This window comes from Argopecten irradians, chromosome 2 (assembly GCF_041381155.1).
Source record: "Argopecten irradians isolate NY chromosome 2, Ai_NY, whole genome shotgun sequence".
Classification (NCBI taxonomy): Eukaryota; Metazoa; Mollusca; class Bivalvia; order Pectinida; family Pectinidae; genus Argopecten; species Argopecten irradians.
In genome coordinates, this window is record NC_091135.1 from 23,585,802 (window position 1) to 23,610,094 (window position 24,293).

Below are 24,293 nucleotides of genomic sequence, written 5' to 3' on the forward strand. Positions count from 1 at the left end.
TCTTTCTTCAAAGTATTACATGATTAAATCATATTTGACTGGCTGTAATGCTTTTGAATTTCCTATCAGTTGGAGCTTTAGACACAAACAATTTACTTGTTATTATTTACTTTTGATATCAGGATGAGAGGACTGGGTCAGCTTGTGCGGGCGCGCAATATCCACACCATTGGAGACTTGTCTGCTCTTACGGAACGCGAGGTTGACAACCTGCCTATCAAATCACCCAAGGTTTCCATTGTACGCAGTGTACTCCAGAAATTTGAAACACAACAGGACGCAAGAAAAAGTAAAACCCAGAGATCAGACACATTAAGTTCAATGAGAAAAGGTAAGCCAGCTAAAAGTAAGAATGACTGGAAGTCCAAACTGACATCATATTGTAAAAAGTTTGGCATATTGCATATGTAAATTGAATATTGGTTAATTTGACTTGAAAAAAAGTTTTACAGGTTTTAGGGAAGTTACACAATAATTTCTCACTACTTAAAACAAATGAAGGGCTTTGCCCGCTTTGTACTGTTGAAAACAGTCTTTCATTATTGAGAAAACATTCTCTCGTTACTTTTCTTGTTTTCAATGTAAAGTAAAAAAAAAAAAAATCAAACTTTTTAACCAAGAATTTCTATCTGTTACAGAATCATGTGGTATAGACTATCAAGTGGAAGAAAGTTCCTCTCCAGTGAAAAGTAGAATACCAATGAAAAGTACATCCCCAATGAAAAGTACATCCCCAATGAAAAGTACATCTCCCATGAAAAGTACATCTCCAGTCAAAAGTACATCCCCAATGAAAAGTACATCTCCCATGAAAAGTACATCTCCAGTCAAAAGTTCATCTCCCATGAAGACTCCACCAATGTTTGTTGATATGGATGATGAGGTTATTGAAATGAAGGAAGAAAAAGGTAATTATATCACCACCTTTTATAAGGTCACCTGAGACGAAGACCTATTCTAATCGCCTTTTGTCCGTCCTCGTGCATCGTGTGTTAGTAAACAATTTACATCTTCGACTTCTTCTCAAAAATCGCTGAATTAATTTCAATGAAATTTTGCACAAACCTTTTAAGACATAAGGCCAATCAAAATTGTGAATTATATGATGCCCATCTCCTAGGCCTCTTGTTAACAACTTCAACACTCATCTATGTAGGAAGATGTGGCTGAAATGTTGAGGATGGGAGACTGCGTTGCCAGTGTTGTTGATGATGGTGTTGATATTTGACCTGAGTCTTGTTTAGATTTGATTGGGGAAAAAACTGTCCGTCTGATCTAAACTAAACTTGGAAATTAAAGAAGGATATCATTACCACCTCAAGACAACTCGCCCATATGCTGCCAGATTTAGAATGTAGGATTCAGGGGCTTTGAAATTTGGGGATGTTAAACCTCAGACTTTTTCCAAAATTGCTTCATAGGGTACAGATTAATCTTCAATATGTAAATATACAAGAAAAAAGTCTGAATTTTCGGCTGAAGTTTTTGATTTAAATCTGTTGTCAAAAGCTGTCTAATATATTCACAAACTTGGCAGTTAGTTACAGATATCATAAATACCTTACTTCCTACATGTGCTTCAGGAAATCCTAATACCACAAGACTTCATTTTTCAGATAACACGGAAAATTCCACTACCAACAGCGAAATGTTGATAGACGTTGATGACCCTGACAGAATACAGACAGATGTTGAGAGCATTGTTCAGTCGACGGAAAGCTCTGCAGCATCCCAGGGGTCACTTCTACATTCCCTCGAGGACATAGTGCGTCAGTGTAATGATAAATCTAAACTGAACGAGTTAAAGACGGCAGACATTTTCAAGATGCACCATCACCTAACTAATCTAACGGCCAACTTCATGTCTGTTCTCAAAGATAGATGTTCCAACTCTTAATGGAGGAACTTCAGTATTAATAACACATCAGCACCTTAGCTGATATTTGTTGAAAACTTAATCATGTCATTTTAAACAATTCCAAATTAGATAAAATAATATACATGATGGACTATTCTAAATATGTACTGTTGGAGAAACCCAAAACACTTTCAATGTATATAATTTTTCAGTACTTTATTTTTGCACTTGAATTTTTACACTGAATCAATTACAGGCGAAATATGCTCGCTATACGACCTTTTTTATACAGAATGTTCTAGTTTGCAGTTATAAATTTATTTTTATATAACATTCACTGTTTTGGTTATGAAATCATGCTGTAGTTAGAAAATTTTCAGTATATGTGTTCGATACTGTGGAGAATGACTGCTGTATGAGTCATTGATTATTTGTCTGATACTGTACTAAGTAGATCCTGATTCATTTGATGTTTACTGTCCTGTGATATAGGAAAAAGTATCAAGGTCTTCATCATTAGAAAGTGTATAATTTGGATGACGATCTATAGTGCTATGGCAGCTAAAATTCGAACCAAATCATCCGACCGTGAAATCCTAAATTAATAATATATACATGATGAGCACAGAACATTCAGCATTATACATCTTCTGTTGTTCCATTTAGGGCTTTTCTTTACCTGCTTCCAAAATTGATAGCTAATGTAGAAGGACAGTTTTCGTTTATTCAGAACAACCGGTTCGACTGTTGGTTAAAGTCATTATTTCAAGTATAAATCCTGATGGACCTGCAGTTTTTGATACAGGCCTGTGTGGGCTTTGTCAAGGCTCGTCTGAAAACAATATAAAATCACCAGGTCAGTCTTTTATTGATAAACGAACAACTAGGTCAAACCGTATAATCGAACCTGCCTAGGTATATATAGATACCTGTTTAAGTCTTGGGACAGTATAACTATATCCACTGAATACTGTAGATCAGCTTTTGATGGTATCTCCCCAAATTAAGAGATATTGCAGTATATGAAATAGTAAAGAAACAAATAAATGATATGGGCATTGTTTCTGTATCTTTACTATGATTGAAACTAAAATAAAATGATGCTATATTAGTACACCAATATTTGCATACGCAATTTTTAAAAACATATTTATACATGTTAGTCAATTTAAAACAGTTATAATATGCATATTTGTGTTATGCCTCTTGTGTTTCAAAAGTAATTGTAATGTTTTTTGTAAAAACCAAAAATAATGCATTTTGAATGTTGTTACATTATGTTAAAACCATGGTGTATGGTTCTAGGAGCCATTTCAAAACTTCTGTGTCTGGTGTCTTCCAAGAAATTAAATTTAAAGAATTGTTTCATAGAGAATGTTTACAAGATAAAGAAAAATCATCACCGATCAATTTTTGTTGAATCACATCTTTGGTGTATAGAGAATTTTAGATTGGTAGAAATTTTGTGTTTTTCAAATGAGTCATCCGAATCGTGTAATCTTGTATTTTCGAGTATCGTTGTACACTGTATATACTTTACACGGTAATATGAAGCCTGTCCTCTCCCATTTCATTGGATTTACAACCGTGTGATAGTTATAACATTGACATTGTTAACATCCCATATTACATGAACTTGTGAGTCTTTCACATGTGAACCACGACGTAATAATGTGTTTTAAAGGAAAGAAGGCATATGTATGTTTACTGTGACAGGTTAATGTGCCATCAGTACGGAAAAAGTTAAAATATGATGTAGAGCTATATAATTGATTACAGATTTATTTATTTTTTAAATCTATAAAATTCCGTGTAATGATCTACCTATTAACGCGTGCCATGCTGATATAGTTGTAAAAATCTGCCAAATTAACATATGATGCTGCCAACGTGCCATGATTATATTCATATTTATAAAATAAAAAATAAAAAACCAACAACATCACAATCAAATGAAGATGGAGCTTTCGATTTTCAATTCTCAATATTTTGAGATTGTGTAAAAGGTACCTGAGATTGTATGAAGAAGGATAATGAATGTGATGGTTGGTAGTTTGTGAGAAGAATATATATCAAGCTGTGGATAGATGAGGGGGGGGGGAGAGAGATATTAAGCTTAAGATATTTAGCTGGTTTGAGGCGATTGTTAGAGAGGTGACATAATTATATATATAATGTAAATATGATATGTGAACGGTAATCCTTGTAAAATTATTCTTTGTTAGACAATGAAAATTGAGAAAAAAATCTTGTTTCTATATCAAGGTATTTACATTGTCAAAAAATTTAGCATATTTTTAGGTTGAGTTAATTCAGTTAAGTCCAAATTGTAAGTACTGTCTTCTTGTGTCACTAAATGTAAGGAGAAAATTTCTGTTATAATTGCTGAAAGTTGAATTATTTTCACACATATAGACACAGTTCAATTTTTGCAAGAACAGCACAATAATCTATTATAATATACATTTCCATGTATCATGCACATTTTTAATTTGATTCAAACAATAGTTTTTTTTAATGAATTTTGGTAAATATAAAATTTTACACAATTTTAAAGTTTATATTGAGTTATGACCTATTCATATTTTCAATTTTGAAATGTACAATAGCTATTCACTCTAAAATATTTTTGTATATTTAAAAACAATTTCTTTATTCCAATGAAGATTATAATGTTATCATTTTACTTGATCAATTAACTTTGTATATTTTAATATTTTGAACCATATATGTAAATACAATTGTCTAATGTATGATATTGTGGAATGACTGAGTTATGATGTATATAGCATGCACTGTAAAAAAAAACATGAACAAAAATAGTAATGGCATTTCCCAACTGTTAGAAATCATATTAACACATTTAGACTCTAACAATTCAAATGCAGGAACAGTTCATTATGCATTTTGGGGGATGAAGGATGCACTTCTCCTTGGAAAAAAAATGAATGAGATTACTTGAGAATAGAGATTGTGTTAGAGTTAAAATATAAAATAACAAATTTGTTAGAGACAATAATGTAGTAGTGGACATCAAGTTGTGGTTGTCTTAGATATTATCATGATTTGGTTGCACTGTAGGATCCACTATCTCCTCGCCTTTTGAGAGAAGTGAATATTGATAGTATCACTACTGTATTGTACTGTGTGATAACCACAATGGCACAACGTTATGTTCGTCATTTTTTTTGTTAAAAGCGTTTTCATATTTGATACATTGTAATTAATTGCTCAATTGTTTATAATACTAATGCATGCAAGTGAATTATCACAGAATATTATACTTGCTGAGTCAATTGAAATGTGTTCAAACTAAAGCGCACACCCAAGGTGTTTGGAGATGTAAGCGACTTTATGCTATAAAAATGTCATTATATATTTTTATCCTAGATAAACTGGATCTATGCAACACAATAAATTTGGTATGTGTAGTTATTGTGTAAAGTTGTCATTAATCTTGAATATCTTTACTAGATACCGTATAACTGGTTATTTTCGCGGATTAAAAATTTTCGCGATTTGATCTAGATACGAAATGTTATTTATATGGATTTTAAAGGTTGATATCATTCAGCCATTTCACATTTATTTCACGGTTCAAATTTTCGATGTCATAGCAATATATTGGGAAAATATCATCCCCGTGAGAATAAACGGCTTTACGGTATTCTCTTATTTTTAGCTTGCACACCCAAAGGACAATTGGTTTTATTGCATGGTTCAACCTTCATTGTCTGGTTGTAACTTTCTCTTTAAAGGGACATGAACCTAAATAAACCATGTAAATTTGAGTAAAATACATATTTAAGACGTGTCAGATACCTTACTAAATAATATATATCAGTTATTGTGCAAATGTGTCCAATAAGATAATTATAATGGAGATTCCATCTTTCTGTATTTTGAAGCGGCCCGGTCGAATTTTGTTACGATAGTATAGTAGTGTTGAACTTTAGTGACCTCCCACAATGCACTGCACAAATTAAACGGATGTAAACAAAATGGTGGGTCAAAAACGTGGGTGAAGCGAACGCAAACGAATTCCGATAGAAAACAGTGTACGTAAAGAGTCGGTGACGTGTGCGATTGGGAAAGTAGGTAAATATAAATGGATCACTGAAATGCAAGAGATGGGAGCAACTCCCCGCTTTATACTTGCGTGATGAAGTCAGGAACCTCCCTTCGCGGTGCCCTGTCGAATGAAATGTCTCGTTTGACTTTTGACTTATTATTCTTACGCTAAATACAAATTGTTTTATAACAAATATGGCTTAAACTTTATTTGTCAACCATCGTTAATTAGAAAATAATCTTAAAATATGGTAAACTAATATTCCTTGTCAAGTCAGCAAGTTTGTTGTTCATTATAAATACCTCGCTTTCGGCCTGCTTTTGTTTTGTGTTCCAAAAATAGAATATAACGGTCTATTTTTTATCATTTTTAGGTCATCTGACCCGAAGGGTCAGGGTGACCTATAGTCGTCATGTTTCGTCCGTCGTCCTGCGCCGTCCGCCGTGCGTTAACTTTTCACATTTTGAACTTCTTCTCAAGTTCTACTAGTGCCATTTGGCTGAAACTTGCATGAAATGATCCTGACATGGTCCCGACAAAGTGTTGTTATTTTTCGGGTCGATCCGAAATCCAAGATGGCCGCCACAGCCGCCATCTTGAAAACACATTTTGAACTTCTTCTCAAGTTCTACTCGTGCAATTTGGCTGAAACTTGCATGAAATGATCCTGACATGGTCCCGACAAAGTGTTGTTATTTTTCAGGTCACAGCCGCCATCTTGAAAACACACTTTGAACTTCTTCTCTAGTTCTACCGGTGCAATTTGGCTGATACTTGCATGAAGTGATCCTGACATGATCCCGACAAAGTGTTGTTATTTTTCGGGTCGATCCGAAATCCAAGATGGCCGCCACAGCCGCCATCTTGAAAACACATTTTGAACTTCTTCTCTAGTTCTACCGGTGCAATTTGGCTGATACTTGCATGAAGTGATCCTGACATGGTCCCGACAAAGTGTGTTATTTTTCGGGTCGATCCGAAATCCAAGATGGCGGCCACATCTTGAAAACACATTTTGAACTTCTTCTCAAGTTCTACTACTTCGATTTGGCTGAAACTTGCATGAAATGATCCTGACATGGTCCAGACAAAGTGTTGTTATTTTTCGGGTCGATCCGAAATCCAAGATGGCCGCCACAGCCGCCATCTTGAAAACACATTTTGAACTTCTTCTCAAGTTCTACTGGTGCGATTTGGCTGAAACTTGCATGAAATGATCCTGACATGGTCCCGACAAAGTGTTGTTATTTTTCGGGTCAATCTGAAATCTAAGATGGCCGCCACAGCCGCCATCTTGAAAAACACATTTTGAACTTCATTTCACAGTTCTATCGGTGCAATTTGGCTGAAACTTGCATGAAAGTGATCCTGACATGGTCCAGACAAAGTGTTGTTATTTTTCGGGTCGATCCGAAATCCAAGATGGCCGCCACAGCCGCCATCTTGAAAACACATTTTGAACTTCTTCTCAAGTTCTACTGCTGCGATTTGGCTGAAACTTGCATGAAATGATCCTGACATGGTCCCGACAAAGTGTTGTTATTTTTCGGGTCAATCTGAAATCCAAGATGGCCGCCATCTTGAAAACACATTTTGAACTTCATTTCAAGTTCTATCGGTGCGATTTGGCTGAAACTTGCATGAAATGATCCTGACATGGTCCCGACAAAGTGTTGTTATTTTTCGGGTCAATTCGAAATCTAAGATGGCCGCCACAGCCGCCATCTTGAAAACACATTTTGAACTTCTTCTCAACTTCTGCCTGTGTGATTTGGCTGAAACTTGCCTGAGAGGATTCTGACATGGATTGACAAAGTATTGTTACATCTCTGGTTGATCCCAAATTGAAGAAGGCTACTATGACACTATATCTAATTAAATTCCTACATGTTAAGGCCCTTGGGCCTCTTGTTTGAAATAAAATTTGTTGAAGGAAATGGAAAATGATCCTGACAAAGTGACACCATATGAAATTAATTTTACTATTGCCAAGGTAGTCAGATGACCGTTAAGGCCCTTTGGGCCTCTTGTTGAGGTACATGTAGGTATTCCCTACGTTTTCCTGTCGTTTTAGATAACCAATCATTGTAATAAAATATTCAATAAACATCTGAAAACCATATCTAAGCATACAGAACAAATTATTTAAGGTTCATGTCCCTTTAAATGGAATATAAAAAACCGACAAGCCAAGAGAAGCATTGTTGAATCTGTAACACGTTGGGGCTTTTAAAGGCTTTCAAATGATTTACCTTTGACTGCAATGACATTCGATTTAAGGTTTATGTTCAAATAGGCTAACGTCTTCAAACGAATTATTGTCAATATCTAAGGGTAGATACCCGATTTTGTGTCTATGGCATGCTGTGAAGAAAGGATACCCAGTTTGTTTGAATGAATTACCTTGACCATTCAAGGTTACAGGGGTCAAATAGGCTAAAATCTTATCGCCTGCGAAACGCCTGGGGGGGCGGTGTGTTATTAAATTCAACTCCGTCAGTTCGCCCGAGATTCTTTTCTGGGCTATATAACTCAAAAACCGTTTAATGTAGATCCTTGAAACTTTCCGTATACATCAGACAAGTGCCCTAATTGTACCTTTTGCTATTGCGGACCTTCCATTGTTGGGAATTTTTTCCGTTACCATGGAAACTTAGTCAAAATTACCAAATTGCTGTTTCCGGACTATAACTCCAAAACCGTTTAACGCAACTCCATGAAATTTTCTCAATATAACAGACAAGTGCCTTAGTTGTGCCTTTTGCTACTGCGGACCTTCTATTTTGGGAAATTTTTCCTTTTCCTAAATATTGCATCACGTCTTTTTAAGGGATATATCACCGCACTAAATTTATCAATCGTCTATTTCGCATTTCTGGATAGTAACACCCCCGTATTCCATACGCAGGGTGTTCATATATAAGCCAAGCTGGTCCGATATTTTAGGGCGTTCTCCCAATTTCATGACTTTTGTGCGATAAATTGTTAAACTTACGTTTACTGGAATTGATAAGTTGTGTTTCAGACCTATACTGCAAACACCTTTCTTTAACTTGCGATTTGCTTGCGCGAAGTTCGCTATGAAAGTAAATTCGCGAAAGTTTATTTCTACAGATTAATATCTTATCGAATATAAACAACATCGGAAGTTATTTAAAAAAAAATCTCACTTGCGAAAGTTTATCTCCGCGAACTTGTAACGGAAATCGCGAGATCAAGTATTTGCGAAAGATAATTTGTTTTCTTTACGAGGAATTTTTGTTAAACGCAACCACCAACATTAAAACTTCTCTAGGCCTATCCGTATCGCATTTTTTTGGCAAATTGTATAATCATTTTTGAATTTGATTGTGCTCCTACCTTGTTTTTAAGTAAATTTGGAACGAATCAAATATCATCATCGACGCGGACTACATGCTTATAAATTCGAGTACATAATGTTTGAAGGTCATAGAACTTCACAGAGTTACTCATCATTGGCACTGATCACTGGAAATTGACGAGAAACCTTCCCTCGTAACACGAAATAGATTTTTTAATCGTACATAAAAATAATTAGTAAAATCGATCCTCAAAGCCCAAAATCAAACATTTTTATTAAATTCTTACAGCGCTTAAATAGATTATAAGTTATTAGTTTCCGTTCTCTCCTGGAAGAGTGTGGAATGTGCAATGCCATAATTTCGTACACAGGGCATCCCCGAGATTAGAACACCAGCACGTGTTGCAGCCATCAACATCCGGGAATCTGTCGTGTTCCTCATACGTCTTTCCGTGGTACGTGCATGTTGTTCCCTCACGCTTGTCGCTCGATTTGAAGTCACATACGGCGTCGGTGCACAGCGCTCCACCATGAGCCGAGCAGAAACAGGAGTTACAGCCGTCATCAGTCTGCCAAGTGGCCCCGGCCCAGTACACCTTTCCATTGTGGTGACAGCCTCCCGTCTGACCGCTGTTAAAGAGGTCAAAGGTCGTTGTCGTTTCTGGCTGCAGCGCAAGTAAGTCACCTTCAACAAATGATAAATCATGATTTGTGAAATACCTTTAAAGATGATACGTTTCATGTAAGTTACCATAAAATGATTCGTCATTTGTTAAATGTGCCATGACTGGGCAAAATTTGGACATGTTATTTTTTCTTCGGTATTAATCTATTGAAAACCACCAGGTTTGATGAATTAAGCTGTAAAAAAGCATTCAAATGGACTGACAAACATGTATGATACCATCTAAATATCAGTTACAACACAGGATTCATATACTGTATTTTTATGCCGTATGTATAACTTTAAGCTAGTCACCCTTAAAGATTATTTGCAGCAGGTAAACTGAAATGCGGTATATTTTCAACCGAATACTCAATGAATGGTTAGAAGCTTAACATCGAATTGTTAATCCCCTTTTCCTTTAAGACAATCATAACTGGAAAATACATTTGTCCGATATTCTGGCGTTTTATCTTAAAATTGGATGGTGTTTAGGAAGGGCAAGTGTCTTGACTACGCCAAGAATAATCTATATATATATTGAATCTTGTTACAATAAGGAATTGAAAGTTAAATATCTCCGTATTACTATTTCATTATGCGAAGCTTTGGCTATATTCTGAAGTCCAAGTTGTGTTTTTCTAGGCCTATTAGCCCGATGTTAATGGCGAGTGAAGTTTGACAACACATGAACGTACAGAGGAAGAGATATAATGACCACATCCTTGATACTTCAGGGATTACTATCACTGTCGTTATATACACCCGTGGAATATTTCATTGCAAAACTGAAGGCAACAGAAGAAACGGATAATTTGGTCCTTTGATGTACATCAAGAGAATCGAATAACCGACTGTGTGGCTTGAAGTATAGCTCTCTGTAATCATCAAACAAAGCTTCTGCAGGCCTGTACCAGGTAATTTTTTTTCTAAACTGTCTTCAATTTTACTATGAGATAGTCTAGGGGTGGATATTACGTCAGTAATAGTAACCCCTGGAACATCGAGGATGGAGGAACCGTGGCACAGTCGATAATCTCTCTCTATTTACTACTAAGCATTACATTAATAACTTTTGTCATATACGTAATTATAATCTCCAACATATATATAGATGTTCCTTCAAATATATTTCTTATGATTCTTTAAAGAGGCGAAGTTGATTTGCAAACCGGATGTTACAATCACAATCGCTTTGTCGATAAACTCACGGAGTACATATTATTTCTTCTGATCTTACTCCAATGGTGCTATCAATTGTTTTATAGAAGCCCAATGGTCAGTTATTTTGCAACGCAATTGGCGCCTGTTGATATTCTAATTTAATACAACTACTTTCCATGCAAAAACAGTCCAAAAAGCCATTTAATTTTCGCCAAAAATTATCTACCTCAAACAAACCCCAAGCAGGAAGAGATGTGACAGTGACAGTCGTCCCCATTCTTAAGCCTGTATTCGCATTAAGTTCAGCTAAGTTTTCGTTCACTCCATAAAGTCTTTCGTTATCTTATTTTTATTACTTTACTACAAAAGATACAGTTCCATACTTCGTAGACAGTGTTATCGTAGTAATCACCCTCAACCACAAGGATACAGGTGGTCAGAACAAGACACAAAGGTCATCTATCGACACAAATTGAGGTTTGTATAATTCATATTACTCGCTCTAACCAATAATTTGGTTGTTTGCTGTATAAACTGTCATAGACTAGGCGTTCGTTTTTCTTAGGGATACGTTTTGACGTGAAGTAAAAGACCAAGAAAAAGTTGTACTTATGTGAAAACACAGATACGCAGCGTGCTCTTATGGTGATGCAGTTGTGTATTAGATGATCAACAAAGAACTATTCTTTCAAAAACAAGTACAGCAATACCATTCGTTTAATTTTACAATGGTTCTGATATGTGCAGGATGTTTTCCCTTTTCTGATTCTTAAAACAACATACACAAATATGGTCAGTACGTGTCTTTTATTAGAAAATTAATTTAAGTATTTCCTATTTTACAGAGTTGACCTGTTATACTAACGTCCGACGAGGCAGAACATCTCAGTACAGCCCACTAGTCCTCCGTGTGAACAAAAGCAGTGATTACATCCGTCAGGAGCCGCCCAGGCATCTCCTGGCCTGTATGTTACTCCATTGGACACACAGTGGTCTGCAAAACACATTGCACTGGTAATTTCATTTTATATTTTAAAATATTTTATTGTCAATAAGTTTTTTTTTTATTTAAAATGATTTAATTGTACAGAATTTCTGGATGACATCACTAACTGGGATTGGACAACAAAGTAAAAACTATACCAATCGTTTCTAACTTACTGTAGTATACTAATACAGGAGATCAATCTAATATGAATTCTTATCAATCTTGAAAGCTTTCTCGAAGCTAAGAATGAGAGAAAGCACAAACATGCTTTAATTATGAGTTTCATATGGATTAGCATGCCTGTGGGTCATTGAGCGATTGGGTACAAGCTAATGTCACCCTTTAACTACACCCTTTCATCTTTTGCTTTCGAGTTCGCCGGGCAGATGGGGGCAGTTGCTGCAGGACAGCAACCTAAGACGAGGATAATTCCAAAGATTCTGTGCTAGATAAGGAAATTACAAGTGAATATGCTTATTGTTAGGTTTATGTACTTTTTATATTGTTGACCATTGTATTATAGGACCTGCAATGTTGATATTAAAGTAAAATGATTGTCCCCGAAAACACTTCCGACATATGGTACGCACCTTCCGTTTTGCAAAAGTGAACCATTTTTTGCAGACTGTGCGGACCTGAAACTTGGCCCAGCAAGGACTATGGCTGCCTTGTCAGCTACAATAACCACTTGGCCTTTTTAGCCCACCATCATCAGATGGTGGGCTATTCAAATCGCCTTTCGTCCGTGGTCCGTCGTCCGTCCGTCCTTCCGTCCGTCCGTCCGTCCTTCCGTCCGTCCGTCCGTCCGTTAACAATTCTTGTTACCGCTATTTCTCTAAAAGTACTGAAGGGATCTTTCTCAAATTTCATATGTAGGTTCCCCTAGGACCCTAGTTGTGCATATTGTATTTTGGGACTGATCGGTCAACAAGATGGCCGCCAGGCAGCCATCTTGGATTTTGATAGTTAAAGTTTGTTACCGCTATTTCTCATAAAGTACTGAAGGGATCTTTCTCAAATTTCATATGTAGGTTCCCCTAGAACCCTAGTTGTGCATATTGCATTTTATGACTGATCGGTCAACAAGATGGCCGACCAGCCGCCATCTTGGATTTTGATAGTTAAAGTTTGTTACGGCTAATTCTCAGAAAGTACTGAAGGGATCTTTCTCAAATTTCATATGTAGGTTCCCCTAGGACCCTAGAAGTGCATATTGCATTTTGGGACTGATCGGTCAACAAGATGGCCGCCAGGTAGCCATCTTGGATTTTGATAGTTAAAGTTTGTTACCGCTATTTCTCAGAAAGCACTGAAGGGATCTTTCTCAAATTTCATATGTAGGTTCCCCTAGGACCCTAGTTGTGCATATTGCATTTTGGGACTGATCGGTCAACAAGATGGCCGACCAGCCGCCATCTTGGATTTTGATAGTTAAAGTTTGTTACGGCTAAATCTCAGAAAGTACTGAAGGGATCTTTCTCAAATTTCATATGTAGGTTCCCCTAGGACCCTAGTTGTGCATATTGTATTTTGGGACTGATCGGTCAACAAGATGGCCACCAGGCAGCCATCTTGGATTTTGATAGTTAAAGTTTGTTACCGCTATTTCTCATAAAGTATTGAAGGGATCTTTCTCAAATTTCATATGTAGGTTCCCGTAGGACCCTAGTTGTGCATATTGCATTTTGGGACTGATCGGTCAACAAGATGGCCGACCAGCCGCCATCTTGGATTTTGATAGTTAAAGTTTGTTACCGCTATTTCTCAGAAAGTATTGAAGGGATTGTTCTCAAATTTCATATGTAGGTTCCTCTTGGACCCTAGTTCTGCATATTACATTTTGGGACTGATCAGTCAACAAGATGGCCGCCAGGTAGCCATCTTGGATTTTGATAGTTAAAGTTTGTTACCACTATTTCTCAAAAAGCACTAAAGGGATCTTTCTCAAATTTCATATGTAGGTTCCCCTAGGAGAAAAGATCCCTCTTTCATTTGTCAGACATAGATCAATCTTTGGTGGGCGCCAAGATCCCTCTGGGATCTCTTGTTTGTGCCATTGTGTAAGAACAGTGACTTACTTGGATCTGGTGTAGTGTATCCTGGAGCGCATGCTTTCTCTGTACAGATCACGTGGTTGTTGAAGCAGACGCAGTCGTTACATCCGTCACTTGATGCAAATGATTGGCCACTGGAATAGACGATTCCTTGGTAGACGCAGGCCGCTAAAAGGAAAACAGCAACATTGCTTCAACGCTCTTAAGGTAAAAAATTGGAAGAAATACATTCGATATATATAGTTTTCGCATTTTCTTCTATACATTCGATATATATAGTTTTCGCATTTTCTTCTAAACCAATTTTTCCACGCAGTGTGACCCTTGTTGTCGGCATCTTAAAATAGAAACTTTGACGAGCGGTAAGTAATGCAAAAATATATTGATATTGAGGTTCATGTTTTTGCACACTAGTTTGTTTGGAGTTTTACCAACCAATTTTTGGTAGGAATTTATATATATTATTTTTCATTATAACGTATTGCGATTACCTCCGTTTCCATTGGGCAGTGTTCCTACGCATGCTTCAGTAGTACATGACACTTTTCCAGCACTACACGTACACATGTTACACCCGTCAACCGACGTAAAACTGTGTCCGTCCTTGAAGACATTCCCGTAATACGTACAGGTCGGTTCTGGTAGAAAATATAAAGGAATTATATAAAATAAGTACTATCTTTTTAGTACAGGGCTGGAATTACATAAAAGATTACGTTTTATATATACCCGCTAAGTTATAACGAGAATCCGACTAATTTCTTCAGTACGTTTATTTGTGTAAAGACTGATAGGCCTACATGTTGTATTTGTAAAATATGCAGTGAAGTTTAAATGTTCATGCATGTCAAAACATATGTATAGTAGCATCAATGATACCAAGTATCTGACTGAACACTTACCACTGACTGGTCACTAACAGAACACTTACAATACCAGAACACTTACAACTGATAGAACACTTACCACTAACAGAACATTTACCATTGACTGGTCACTAACAGAACACTTACACTTACAGAACACTTACCAATAACCGAACACTTACCACTGACAGAACACTTACCACATACAGAACACTTACCACTGACAGAACACTTACCACTGACAGAACACTAACTACTGACAGAACATTTAACACTCACTGGTCACTAACAGACCACTTACAAATGTCAAAACACTTATCACTGACAGAACACTTACCACTGTCACGTCGTTGACAAAACACTTACAGCTGACAGAACACGTACCACTGATAGAATACTTACCACGGACAGAACACTTACCACTGACAACACATACCACTAACAGAACACTTACTGCTGACAGGTCGGTGACAGAACACTTACTACTGACTGGTCACTGACAGAACACTCACCACTGACAGAACATACCACTCACTGGTCGCTGACAGAACACTTACCACTCACTGGTCGCTGACAGAACACTTACCACTCACTGGTCACTGACAGAACACTTACCACTCACTGGTCGCTGACAGAACATTTACTACTGACTGGTCGCTGACAGAATACTTACTACTGACTGGTCACTGACAGAACACTTACCACTGAACGAAAACTTACCAATGAAATGACGCTTATAACTGACAGAACACTTGCCACTGACAGAAAACTTACAAATGAAAGAACGCTTACAACTGACAGAACACTTACCACTTACTGGTCGATGACAGAACACTTACCACTCACTGGTCTCTGACAGAACACTTACCACTCACTGGTCTCTGACAGAACACTTACCACTCACTGGTCGCTGACATAACGCTTACCACTCACTGGTCGGAGACATAACGCTTACCACTCACTGGTCGCTGACAGAACGCTTACCACTCACTGGTCGCTGACATAACACTTACTACTGACTGGTCGCTGACAGAATACTTACTACTGACAGGTCACTGACAGAACACTTACCACTCACTGGTCGCTGACAGAACATCTCAGTACAGGCGACCATTCCAGTTCCATCACAGCTACACGTGTTACAACCGTCCACAGACAGGAAACTGTCCCCAAACTTGTAGTCAGTCCCGTTGTATGTACAAGTAACGCTGGCTACAATTAAATTAAACATATCAGAATGTTATGTGAACAAACTGTGACCAAACACCAAGTTATGCACCCATCCCCCGTTTTTCTACAATCAATTTAGCCCATCAATGAGAGAAGATTAGCTTGAAAATGTTTTGCACTAATAAAAATGTGTCTTATTCAAATTTCTTCCTTTAGTCGTCAGTTTAGGTATACCGCTTAATAGTTATATTCATGTAAATATACCTGCATTAAGCATAAGGCTTTTTTATGATTAATATTAATAGGTTAACCATATGCCGGTAAGTTGCCGGTCTTGCGCCACCTTATTTTTGATCTTATTGTTGCAGATAAATACAAAATTTGTAGAGCTTGCTTCTGATGATGAGAATAAGGATTTAAAAAATCTGCAATTGAAATGTCTTGGCAAAGATCACGCTGGTGACAAAGGTTGGGTAAACAACACATTTAAGCGTCAAAACACAAAATCAAGAAGAGCGAGGAATGTATCATCCTATAGAAATATCAGTTCATATCGAAGAAACGACGTAAACTAAATTACAGATACGGATGCCTGTAACGAGTGTAAAGAAGACTGCCCCGATACTACCGGACGTTTCGTTCCATCGGCGGCAGTCATCATACAGGTTTGATATACATATGTGACGCAAACGAGAGGCAGTCGTGGGGAAACTTAACATCGGTATATCAACAGGGGTCTTGCGAGACGGCTGTATTAACGCTTACTGTTCCAACAGTCGGCGACAGCTCAATGGAGTTATTGTAAGTGAGGCAGGGTTATCTTACGTAGGTATAAACATTATATTGGTACCAAATGCATGAACACAGTTATCACAAACGCCAATTAGGCGGCAGGTAGATAATTACCCTCTTTTGAGCTATCCAAGCTATTGATGCAGACTATCATGCAAATTACCTATGGTCAAATATAACATGTTAGACTTACTATCACATATCATGTAAGTACAAGCCGCCATGCCATTGACACAAACACAGGTGTTACAGCCGTCAGTAGCGTTAAACTGATCTCCGTCGTCATACTGAACTCCGCCGTACAAACATCCTGCTGGAACAACGATAACCTGATCACAGCAATCCTTTCTTAACGTCATCTTATGAACGTATGTACTGCACTTGGGCTGCCTTTGCACTCCATCAAATCAATACCTTGGCATTTCGTTTGATCGTTTCGGTCTTTAGTATACGGTTTGAATTACTTATAATATAGTAGTTCGAATTATACAGTCTGTCTATCGCCCAAAACGATAGAACAGCAGATTAATTCAGACTTGGTGTTCATCATTGACGAGTCTTAGAAGGACGAAACGGTTTTCTTGTGATACCATTTTGTTCGGTGTTTGACAAGTGTCCATTTCGTCCTGTCCTTGTACAAAAGAGTTCCACAACTTACATATTTTGGTGCCGTGACCAAGATATGTGTTGATAGCTCTAAAGTCGCCTTAATTGCATAAGTGATACAAAGTCATTTATCAGTATGCTGATTCTAATCTAGTTTGTCGGTACGGTAAACTGTAATTATGAAAACAAAACATTTATTGAAAACCAAGAAACTTTTTACAAGTCGACTATAATTATAATATTATCTTAAGTTACATGCGTCAAGTATATATTGGCATACCTAATAGTTCCAATTCGAGTTTGTGATTTGAACTCTAGGTGGCAGATAATGCACATTTTACCAGAGCGCCTGGTTGGATGTCATGTTAGTCAATATAATGATTTATTTTTACATTTTACGACATCGACATGTTTAATATTCTTAATCAATTTGATAATTGGAAAATTTCGACTTACGTTTACATGCCATTTTAGTACAGGCTGCTAAACCATTGACACAGACACACGTGTTACATCCATCTGTGGCATTGAAACTTTCTCCGGCCGCATACTGGACTCCAGCGTACAAACAACCTCCTGTAACAGCAATACCGGTGCACTAGCCACTCTTCTGTAACAGCTATGTTAATATTCAAGCCACCGGGTATCTTTGTTATGGTTTGTTATAGTAAGTGTCTCTTCTTGTAATCAACATCTGATTACGTCATCTTTTGCGACCACTCGCTCGTATGGGATTTGTATTCATTGTTTTGTTTCGTAATCGATGTAAAATAAATAAAGTTTGAAATTATGGCGATCAACTGTTCAAAATTAAATTCGAACTATCCAGATGTGGACTACTTGTAGAATATCGCTATACTTAGAAGGCATTCGATAATGGCGACCGTGGTAAAGTGATTTCATTTTCTGATGTCATATATATGAACAAAGGCTATTGGTACCATAACCTTTACCATATCATCCTTTTCAGACTCGTCTTTTAGATCACCATAAACAACGCATATAAATTGATGTAATGCGTAAAAATTCTAGTACGAGTAATGTCACGATAAGTATCTTTAAAAAAAACCACCATAGACTATTTGGTCAACTTAATGATAAAGATATATGAAATACTCACGTTTTGGTTAGGAAAATTTACCTGCATCTCTTGCTGTAAGGCTAGCACTTTCCGTACAGACTACAGTTCCGTGAAGACATTTACACATGTCAAATCCGTCCACATCGGGGAACGTTTTACCGTCACGGTATTTCTTACCATCGTACGTACAGCTCTCTAAGACAATTATAAAATTTCAATAATCACTGAATTCTGTCATGTTCTTAAATGTGTGTCATAAACATCACAGAAAGAAAAAAAATGTTGAGGAGAAAATAAGAATTCATTTTAAAACCGTAACTTCTTAATATCATATGGCATGCTAAGTAGAACTAAAAAAATCATTAGAAGAAAGGACAGTTTCCCAAAGATGTTCAAACTAAAGCAGTTCTTACTTTTTTTGCTGTCATTGATGTCCCGTTCGGAGACACTTTCCGTACAAACTACAGTTCCATGAAGACATTTACACATGTCAAATCCGTCCACATCGGGGAACGTTTTACCGTCACGGTATTTCTTACCATCGTACGTACAGCTCTCTGGAGAATGAGATTATTTTCATTGATTTGTCTGATATTTAATTCTTATCCAAAGGTGCCTTATAAATGAAAGTGAAAGAAGAATGATGATTAATTATAATACATTGTGAAACCGTCATTTTGTAAACAAAACAAATACTCGATACTAGATTATTCTATTGATACACTAGAAAAGAAGACACTCCCCCAAAAAGACGTTTGAGAAATAAAATTATCCCATACATGACAGAGAATTCTTCCATCACTAATTTGTCACTATTTTTAGCCTTAAGAAGTATCTTTGACAAACTCCAGAGTATGAGAAATTGTCTGCACCAAATACGGGCAAAGCAATAAAGTGACATCATGAATTTATTTGGCGTGACCGTGTCGTGCATTGTCTATAGCAATTTTCAATTTTGACTTTAAGCCGGTGGATACGTGATCATATCGCAATGGAAACACTTTTTTTGACACAAAGATCTGATTATTTTTATTTGTATGTGGAAGGAAATTAATTATTTTTAGCAATGAGGATGTGGCAACGCAATCTCAACTAAAATGGGATTCATAAACTTTAAAACCTTTTCTATAGAGTATGGGAAAATGATGTTGATATTGGTCTGTCAAGTAGACAAGGTTGCCTTGATTCTCTTGTAAGATTTTGGCTGTCAAAATTCGGCTTGTCAAAATTTTACACTCTGGTTCAGCAATCTCTGTCCACTTTGCAAACCAATTAAAAGTCTAACATCTTACTTTTCTTGCTGTCGTTGATGTCCCGTTCGGAGACACTTTCCGTACAGACTACTGTTCCATGAAGACATTTACACATGTCAAATCCGTCCACATCGGGGAACGTCTTACCGTCACGGTATTTCTTACCGTCGTAGGTACAGCTCTCTGAAGAAAGGAATTATTGTTAAATCTGAAGATCTAACTTAATTATTTCAATATCTGTTTCAAATGCATCCTACAACAATATTAAAAATATTTTCATAAAAGAATTGAATCTGGAAACTCTGTAAATCTGTTCTACTGGATCATGCTAATTACGCACTATAGAAACATGACACCTCCTTCAATATTGCATTGTAACAAAGACTAATATAATCTTACATGGGTCTCACGAGGGTTGAGATATCCATGTCCAAGAGACAGACCCATGTAAGATTTTTTCCTCTCATACTGAACGGAACAATAATAAGATATTCAGGTGTTTAGAAACATTTTGATTCAACGACATCACATGGACGTCGCAACATGTCATAATTGATGACATTGTCGACAATGGTTGCCGCAGGTACTGATGCCGTCACGACATTGTCTAGCGTGTGTGAGTTGTATTTTCCTTACCCCGGTAAAAGACAGACTTATCTTTTCCTTAGTAACCACGGGAAATCCTTGTGAAATATTGGAGAAAAGAGAGTTCTTACTTTTCTTGCTGTCGTTGATGTCCCGTTCGGAGACACTTTCCGTACAGACGACAGTTCCATGGAGACATTTACACATGTCAAATCCGTCCACATCGGGGAACGTTTTACCGTCACGGTATTTCTTACCATCGTACGTACAGCTCTCTAAGACAAAAATAGTTTTTGAATCACGACATCTGAATGTAAATATTTCCACCCCATAAGGTCGACACCGGGAGATATCGAATGGAATAAACATTCGATCGTATTCCAAACTCACCAAAATATAGAATTAAATACAATACACGTACATAGAAGGATGGTTTTAAGACCTTTGAATTATGATTTTTTTTCAAAATTGAGCCTCGTGGTTCAACACTGGTCAGGATTCAAGTTTTGAATTTACAATGTGAAAACATTTTCAACATGCATATCTCGCAATTGCGATAGGAAATAAGTTACATTTGCTTAGAATCATCATCATGGGAATATACATTAAATTACGTATAACCAAACCCTGATTGCCCCTCAATAACTTGTACATTAAATTACGCAGAACCAAGCCCTGATTGCCCCTTAATAGCTTATACATTAAATTACATAGAACCACACCAAACCCTGATTGCCCCTCAATAGCTTATTAAATTACATTGAATCAAGCCCTGATTGACCCTCATATGACTGTGTGAGGCATAAAAGGGATTGACTAACAACTCTAGCCCCGATTTCTCGAAACAAAAGTGCAGTCCTAAGTCAAACTTTAAGATTTTTTTCTTCTTATGTAATTTATATGTAAAATTATGACTTAAGTCAGTTTTTGAGGCTTAAGTTTGCTTGGAGAAAACTGGGCCACTGTTCTTCTAGCAGATAACAGTTCGATACCGCGCATATCTAGGGTGCCATTCATTGGATAGTACTGCAAACTAACAAATTTTCACCGCGATTTAATTTCGCGATCTGTTCGTGTTCGGCTGTACTTCCCCCTATTTAAACATTTTTGATGTAATTTATTTTTGGCTGCGATATCTTATTGGCCGCGAAATTTATTCGTTCGCAAAAATGAGTTGGTATACTGTATGTAGATTAAATATTCGTAGATTCATGTGAATGTAGGGCACCTGTTCCTCTTTTATTCTGTTTGATCGACTACAGAATGGCGGAAGCATTTTCCTTTTGTAATATAGTGAATGTACTCCTCAATATACTTAAACTAGTCATACTAATTTATGTTCTACGCAATTGCGACTAAAGCAACATCAATTCATATGTAGATAATTACTTTTCTTGCTGTCGTTGATGTCCCGTTCGGAGACACTTTCCGTACAGACTACAGTTCCGTGAAGACATTTACACATGTCAAATCCGTCCACATCGGGGAATGTTTTACCGTCACGGTATTTCTTACCGTCGTATGTACAGCTCTCTTGAGAAAGAAATGATTTTCGTGGTATTTAAAAGTTTAATTATTTCGTTTTCTTATTCAAATTCATTCTATAATTAATTGTAAAACTAGGAATATTGAAAGTCGATTCTCGAATCGCCAACTTATAAATTACATTCCAACTGGATCATTCCATTTATGTTTCACAAAAAGAAGACAACTCCGTCAATAAGACTTGCAACAAAAAGAAGAGTTCTTACTTTTTTTGCTGTCGTTGATGTCCCGTTCGGAGACACTTTCCGTACAGACTACAGTTCCATGAAGACATTTACACATGTCAAATCCGTCCACATCGGGGAACGTCTTACCGTCACGGTATTTCTTACCATCGTACGTACAGCTCTCTGGAGAAAACATTAAAAAAATTATATGGTGGTGGTTTAAAAAGATTAAGATTTTTCAAATAATTCTTCCGACAGTTCGTCATTGTACATAGAATATAATTTATCCTTCTATAACGCTTCGATAAGAATATGATAGATGTACTAGTATGTATTTCCCAATAATAAAGAATTTATGTAAAGAATGCATTAGTATTAAATAAAGTAAAGCACGGGTTGCTCAGGAATGCCAGAGTTGTCTGTTTATTGTCTTAGAATGTCAACAAAGCACTGAAATCTCCTTAATACATACATAGGGAAATAGAACACTAGTAAACGGTGTGTTAAAATTGGTACTTACTTTTCCTGCTATCATTTTCGTCCTGTTCGGGGATATCTGTAAAATAATTAATTATATCCTAAACTGTAAAGATGACAAATGGTATTCACGTCTGTATAAATATCAATCATACCTAGTTTGAAGCAATATATTTTTGCATTTTTTCCCTCAAAATTCAGCGTATTTAATTTCATTTCATTGTATTTCAGTAGTAATAATCTTGAACGAACACTTCTGCTATTCCACCTAATTACAACAAGGCTCTTCAGTTATCGGTCATATATTCATTATCATATTACCAGTATAAAGACCCACGACCGAACAATTGACATAGCGGAATTTCTGTTGATGATGATTTTGATCAAAATGTATAAAAAAAATCGATTTTCAATAACAAGCGGCTAGTACTTTTTAACTTTTTTTCTTAGATCATAGATCTTTATGTAATGTTTCCGTCTTTGTTTGAAACTCTTCCATCTTGTTGGTCAAGATATTATTACTGTGAAAGGTTTTTGTAAAATGTTTCATACATTGAATCCTTGTCGGTTATCATTGCAATATGAAAAATAAAGATATAAATTTTGTTCGGGTTGACGTACACCTAGCTTTGATATTACACCGTTAAATTACGGTTTCCCGAGCGTTATTTGAGGGATCACTAGTTTTGGAATGATAGTGTTGTTCGCTCTAAACAAAATATTCAAGCAACGGAATCTTTGCATTAGAATTCGGCGCTGTCGATGATTAAATTAATCGATATTTGTCTTTGCTTTATGTTGAATTAACGACTAATGCCAGTTCAACATGTGCAGGGATAAGCATATGGAGGAAAACTGGATTACCTAGGAAGAAGCCCCCCACCTACGGTCTGTATTTACGGTAGTTACTGTACGGATTAGGTCTGATAACGTCACACAATGTAGACAGGAACTGTGGGTGTTTAAACAAGTCTATAATATACTAACGTAAGATTCTGCAGATTTAAAAATAATCTGAAATTTACCAATTGTAAAAAAGTGATCAACTTTGAGACATACGCCGTCCATATTTGGGGTTGCTATATCAAGGTCTTCTCTGACAGGTACATGACTGAGGTTAGTATTTTTTCTTCCATTAACCTCCTATTCTCTCTACTGTCACCCTCTGTCACGACCTTGAATGATAAGGATGTAAACCGGCATAAAACAGAAAATATTAGAATATCAGATTTATATACCTACCCCTCCCGTAGACGGAGAACAATTGAAGAATGAATAGAAGTAATAAAGTCTTCATAATGTTATCTATTCTGATAGTGTCTGGCTGTCGGGGGCATATATATGTCTTTGTTTCATTCTTATCAATGGTGCCAACGCTATGGAAACCTGTGTAGGACACCAGCTGTTCATTGTGTGGTCTGCTTTGCATGCAACCAGTTTGACTGGCATATGATTCAAAGGACAACGCAACCTTGCATGCAAGCATACTGTTTCAAGATTAAATGCAAACCAATGAAAAAGAATAACCGCACCTACTATGCTTTTTGGTCTTTTTTTTGAAAACGACACTATCATATGTTAAGACGGAAGCCTTAAGAGTTAACAGACCAAAATTGCTGAATATCTAAC

The 24,293-nt window shown here is 36.7% G+C and overlaps 2 protein-coding genes across 7 annotated transcripts in view; one reads left to right on the forward strand and one right to left on the reverse strand.

Moving 5' to 3' along the window:
• LOC138314865 (telomere-associated protein RIF1-like) overlaps positions 1–5,289 on the forward strand; it is a 37,074-nt gene extending 31,785 nt beyond the window's left edge. For both annotated transcript variants that reach the window (XM_069255453.1, XM_069255454.1), the window contains 3 exons: positions 123–331; positions 639–908; positions 1,617–5,289. In XM_069255453.1, coding sequence (XP_069111554.1) covers positions 123–331; positions 639–908; positions 1,617–1,897 — 760 coding nt within the window. In that variant the 3' untranslated portion in view covers positions 1,898–5,289. The remainder of the gene's footprint in view (positions 1–122; positions 332–638; positions 909–1,616) is intronic.
• A 4,211-nt stretch (positions 5,290–9,500) lies between these two features.
• On the reverse strand, positions 9,501–24,006 carry LOC138314866 (kielin/chordin-like protein). 5 transcript variants are annotated; one of them, XM_069255457.1, is made up of 15 exons: positions 23,907–24,006; positions 22,708–22,743; positions 22,227–22,370; positions 21,865–22,008; positions 20,607–20,750; positions 19,930–20,073; positions 19,051–19,194; positions 18,698–18,832; positions 18,013–18,132; positions 17,144–17,260; positions 16,060–16,200; positions 14,614–14,760; positions 14,147–14,290; positions 11,946–12,074; positions 9,501–9,937 (listed from the first exon to the last, which is right to left on the reverse strand). In XM_069255457.1, the coding sequence occupies exons 1-15, from the start codon at positions 23,959–23,961 to the stop codon at positions 9,564–9,566; spliced, it is 2,118 nt and encodes a 705-aa protein (XP_069111558.1). In that variant the 5' UTR covers positions 23,962–24,006; the 3' UTR covers positions 9,501–9,563. The 5 variants fall into 5 exon arrangements, with proteins under 5 accessions (XP_069111558.1, XP_069111556.1, XP_069111560.1 ...); XM_069255455.1 differs by having other exon boundaries at positions 17,144–17,263; XM_069255459.1 differs by lacking the exon at positions 21,865–22,008 and having other exon boundaries at positions 17,144–17,263.
• Positions 24,007–24,293: the final 287 nt, after the last annotated feature.

What these genes read in the sequence shown, in the direction of transcription:
- LOC138314866 (XM_069255455.1), bottom strand. Translation starts at nt 23,961, where the DNA reads ATGAAGACTTTATTACTTCTATTCATTCTTCAATTGTTCTCCGTCTAC. An exon ending in CCTTACAGCAAGAGATGCAG is followed by an intron (nt 18,133 to 18,697) that starts GTAAATTTTCCT and finishes TTGCTGTTACAG; the next exon opens with GAGGTTGTTTGTACGCTGGA. An exon ending in GATGTTCTGCCTCGTCGGAC is followed by an intron (nt 9,938 to 11,945) that starts GTTAGTATAACA and finishes CATTTGTTGAAG; the next exon opens with GTGACTTACTTGCGCTGCAG.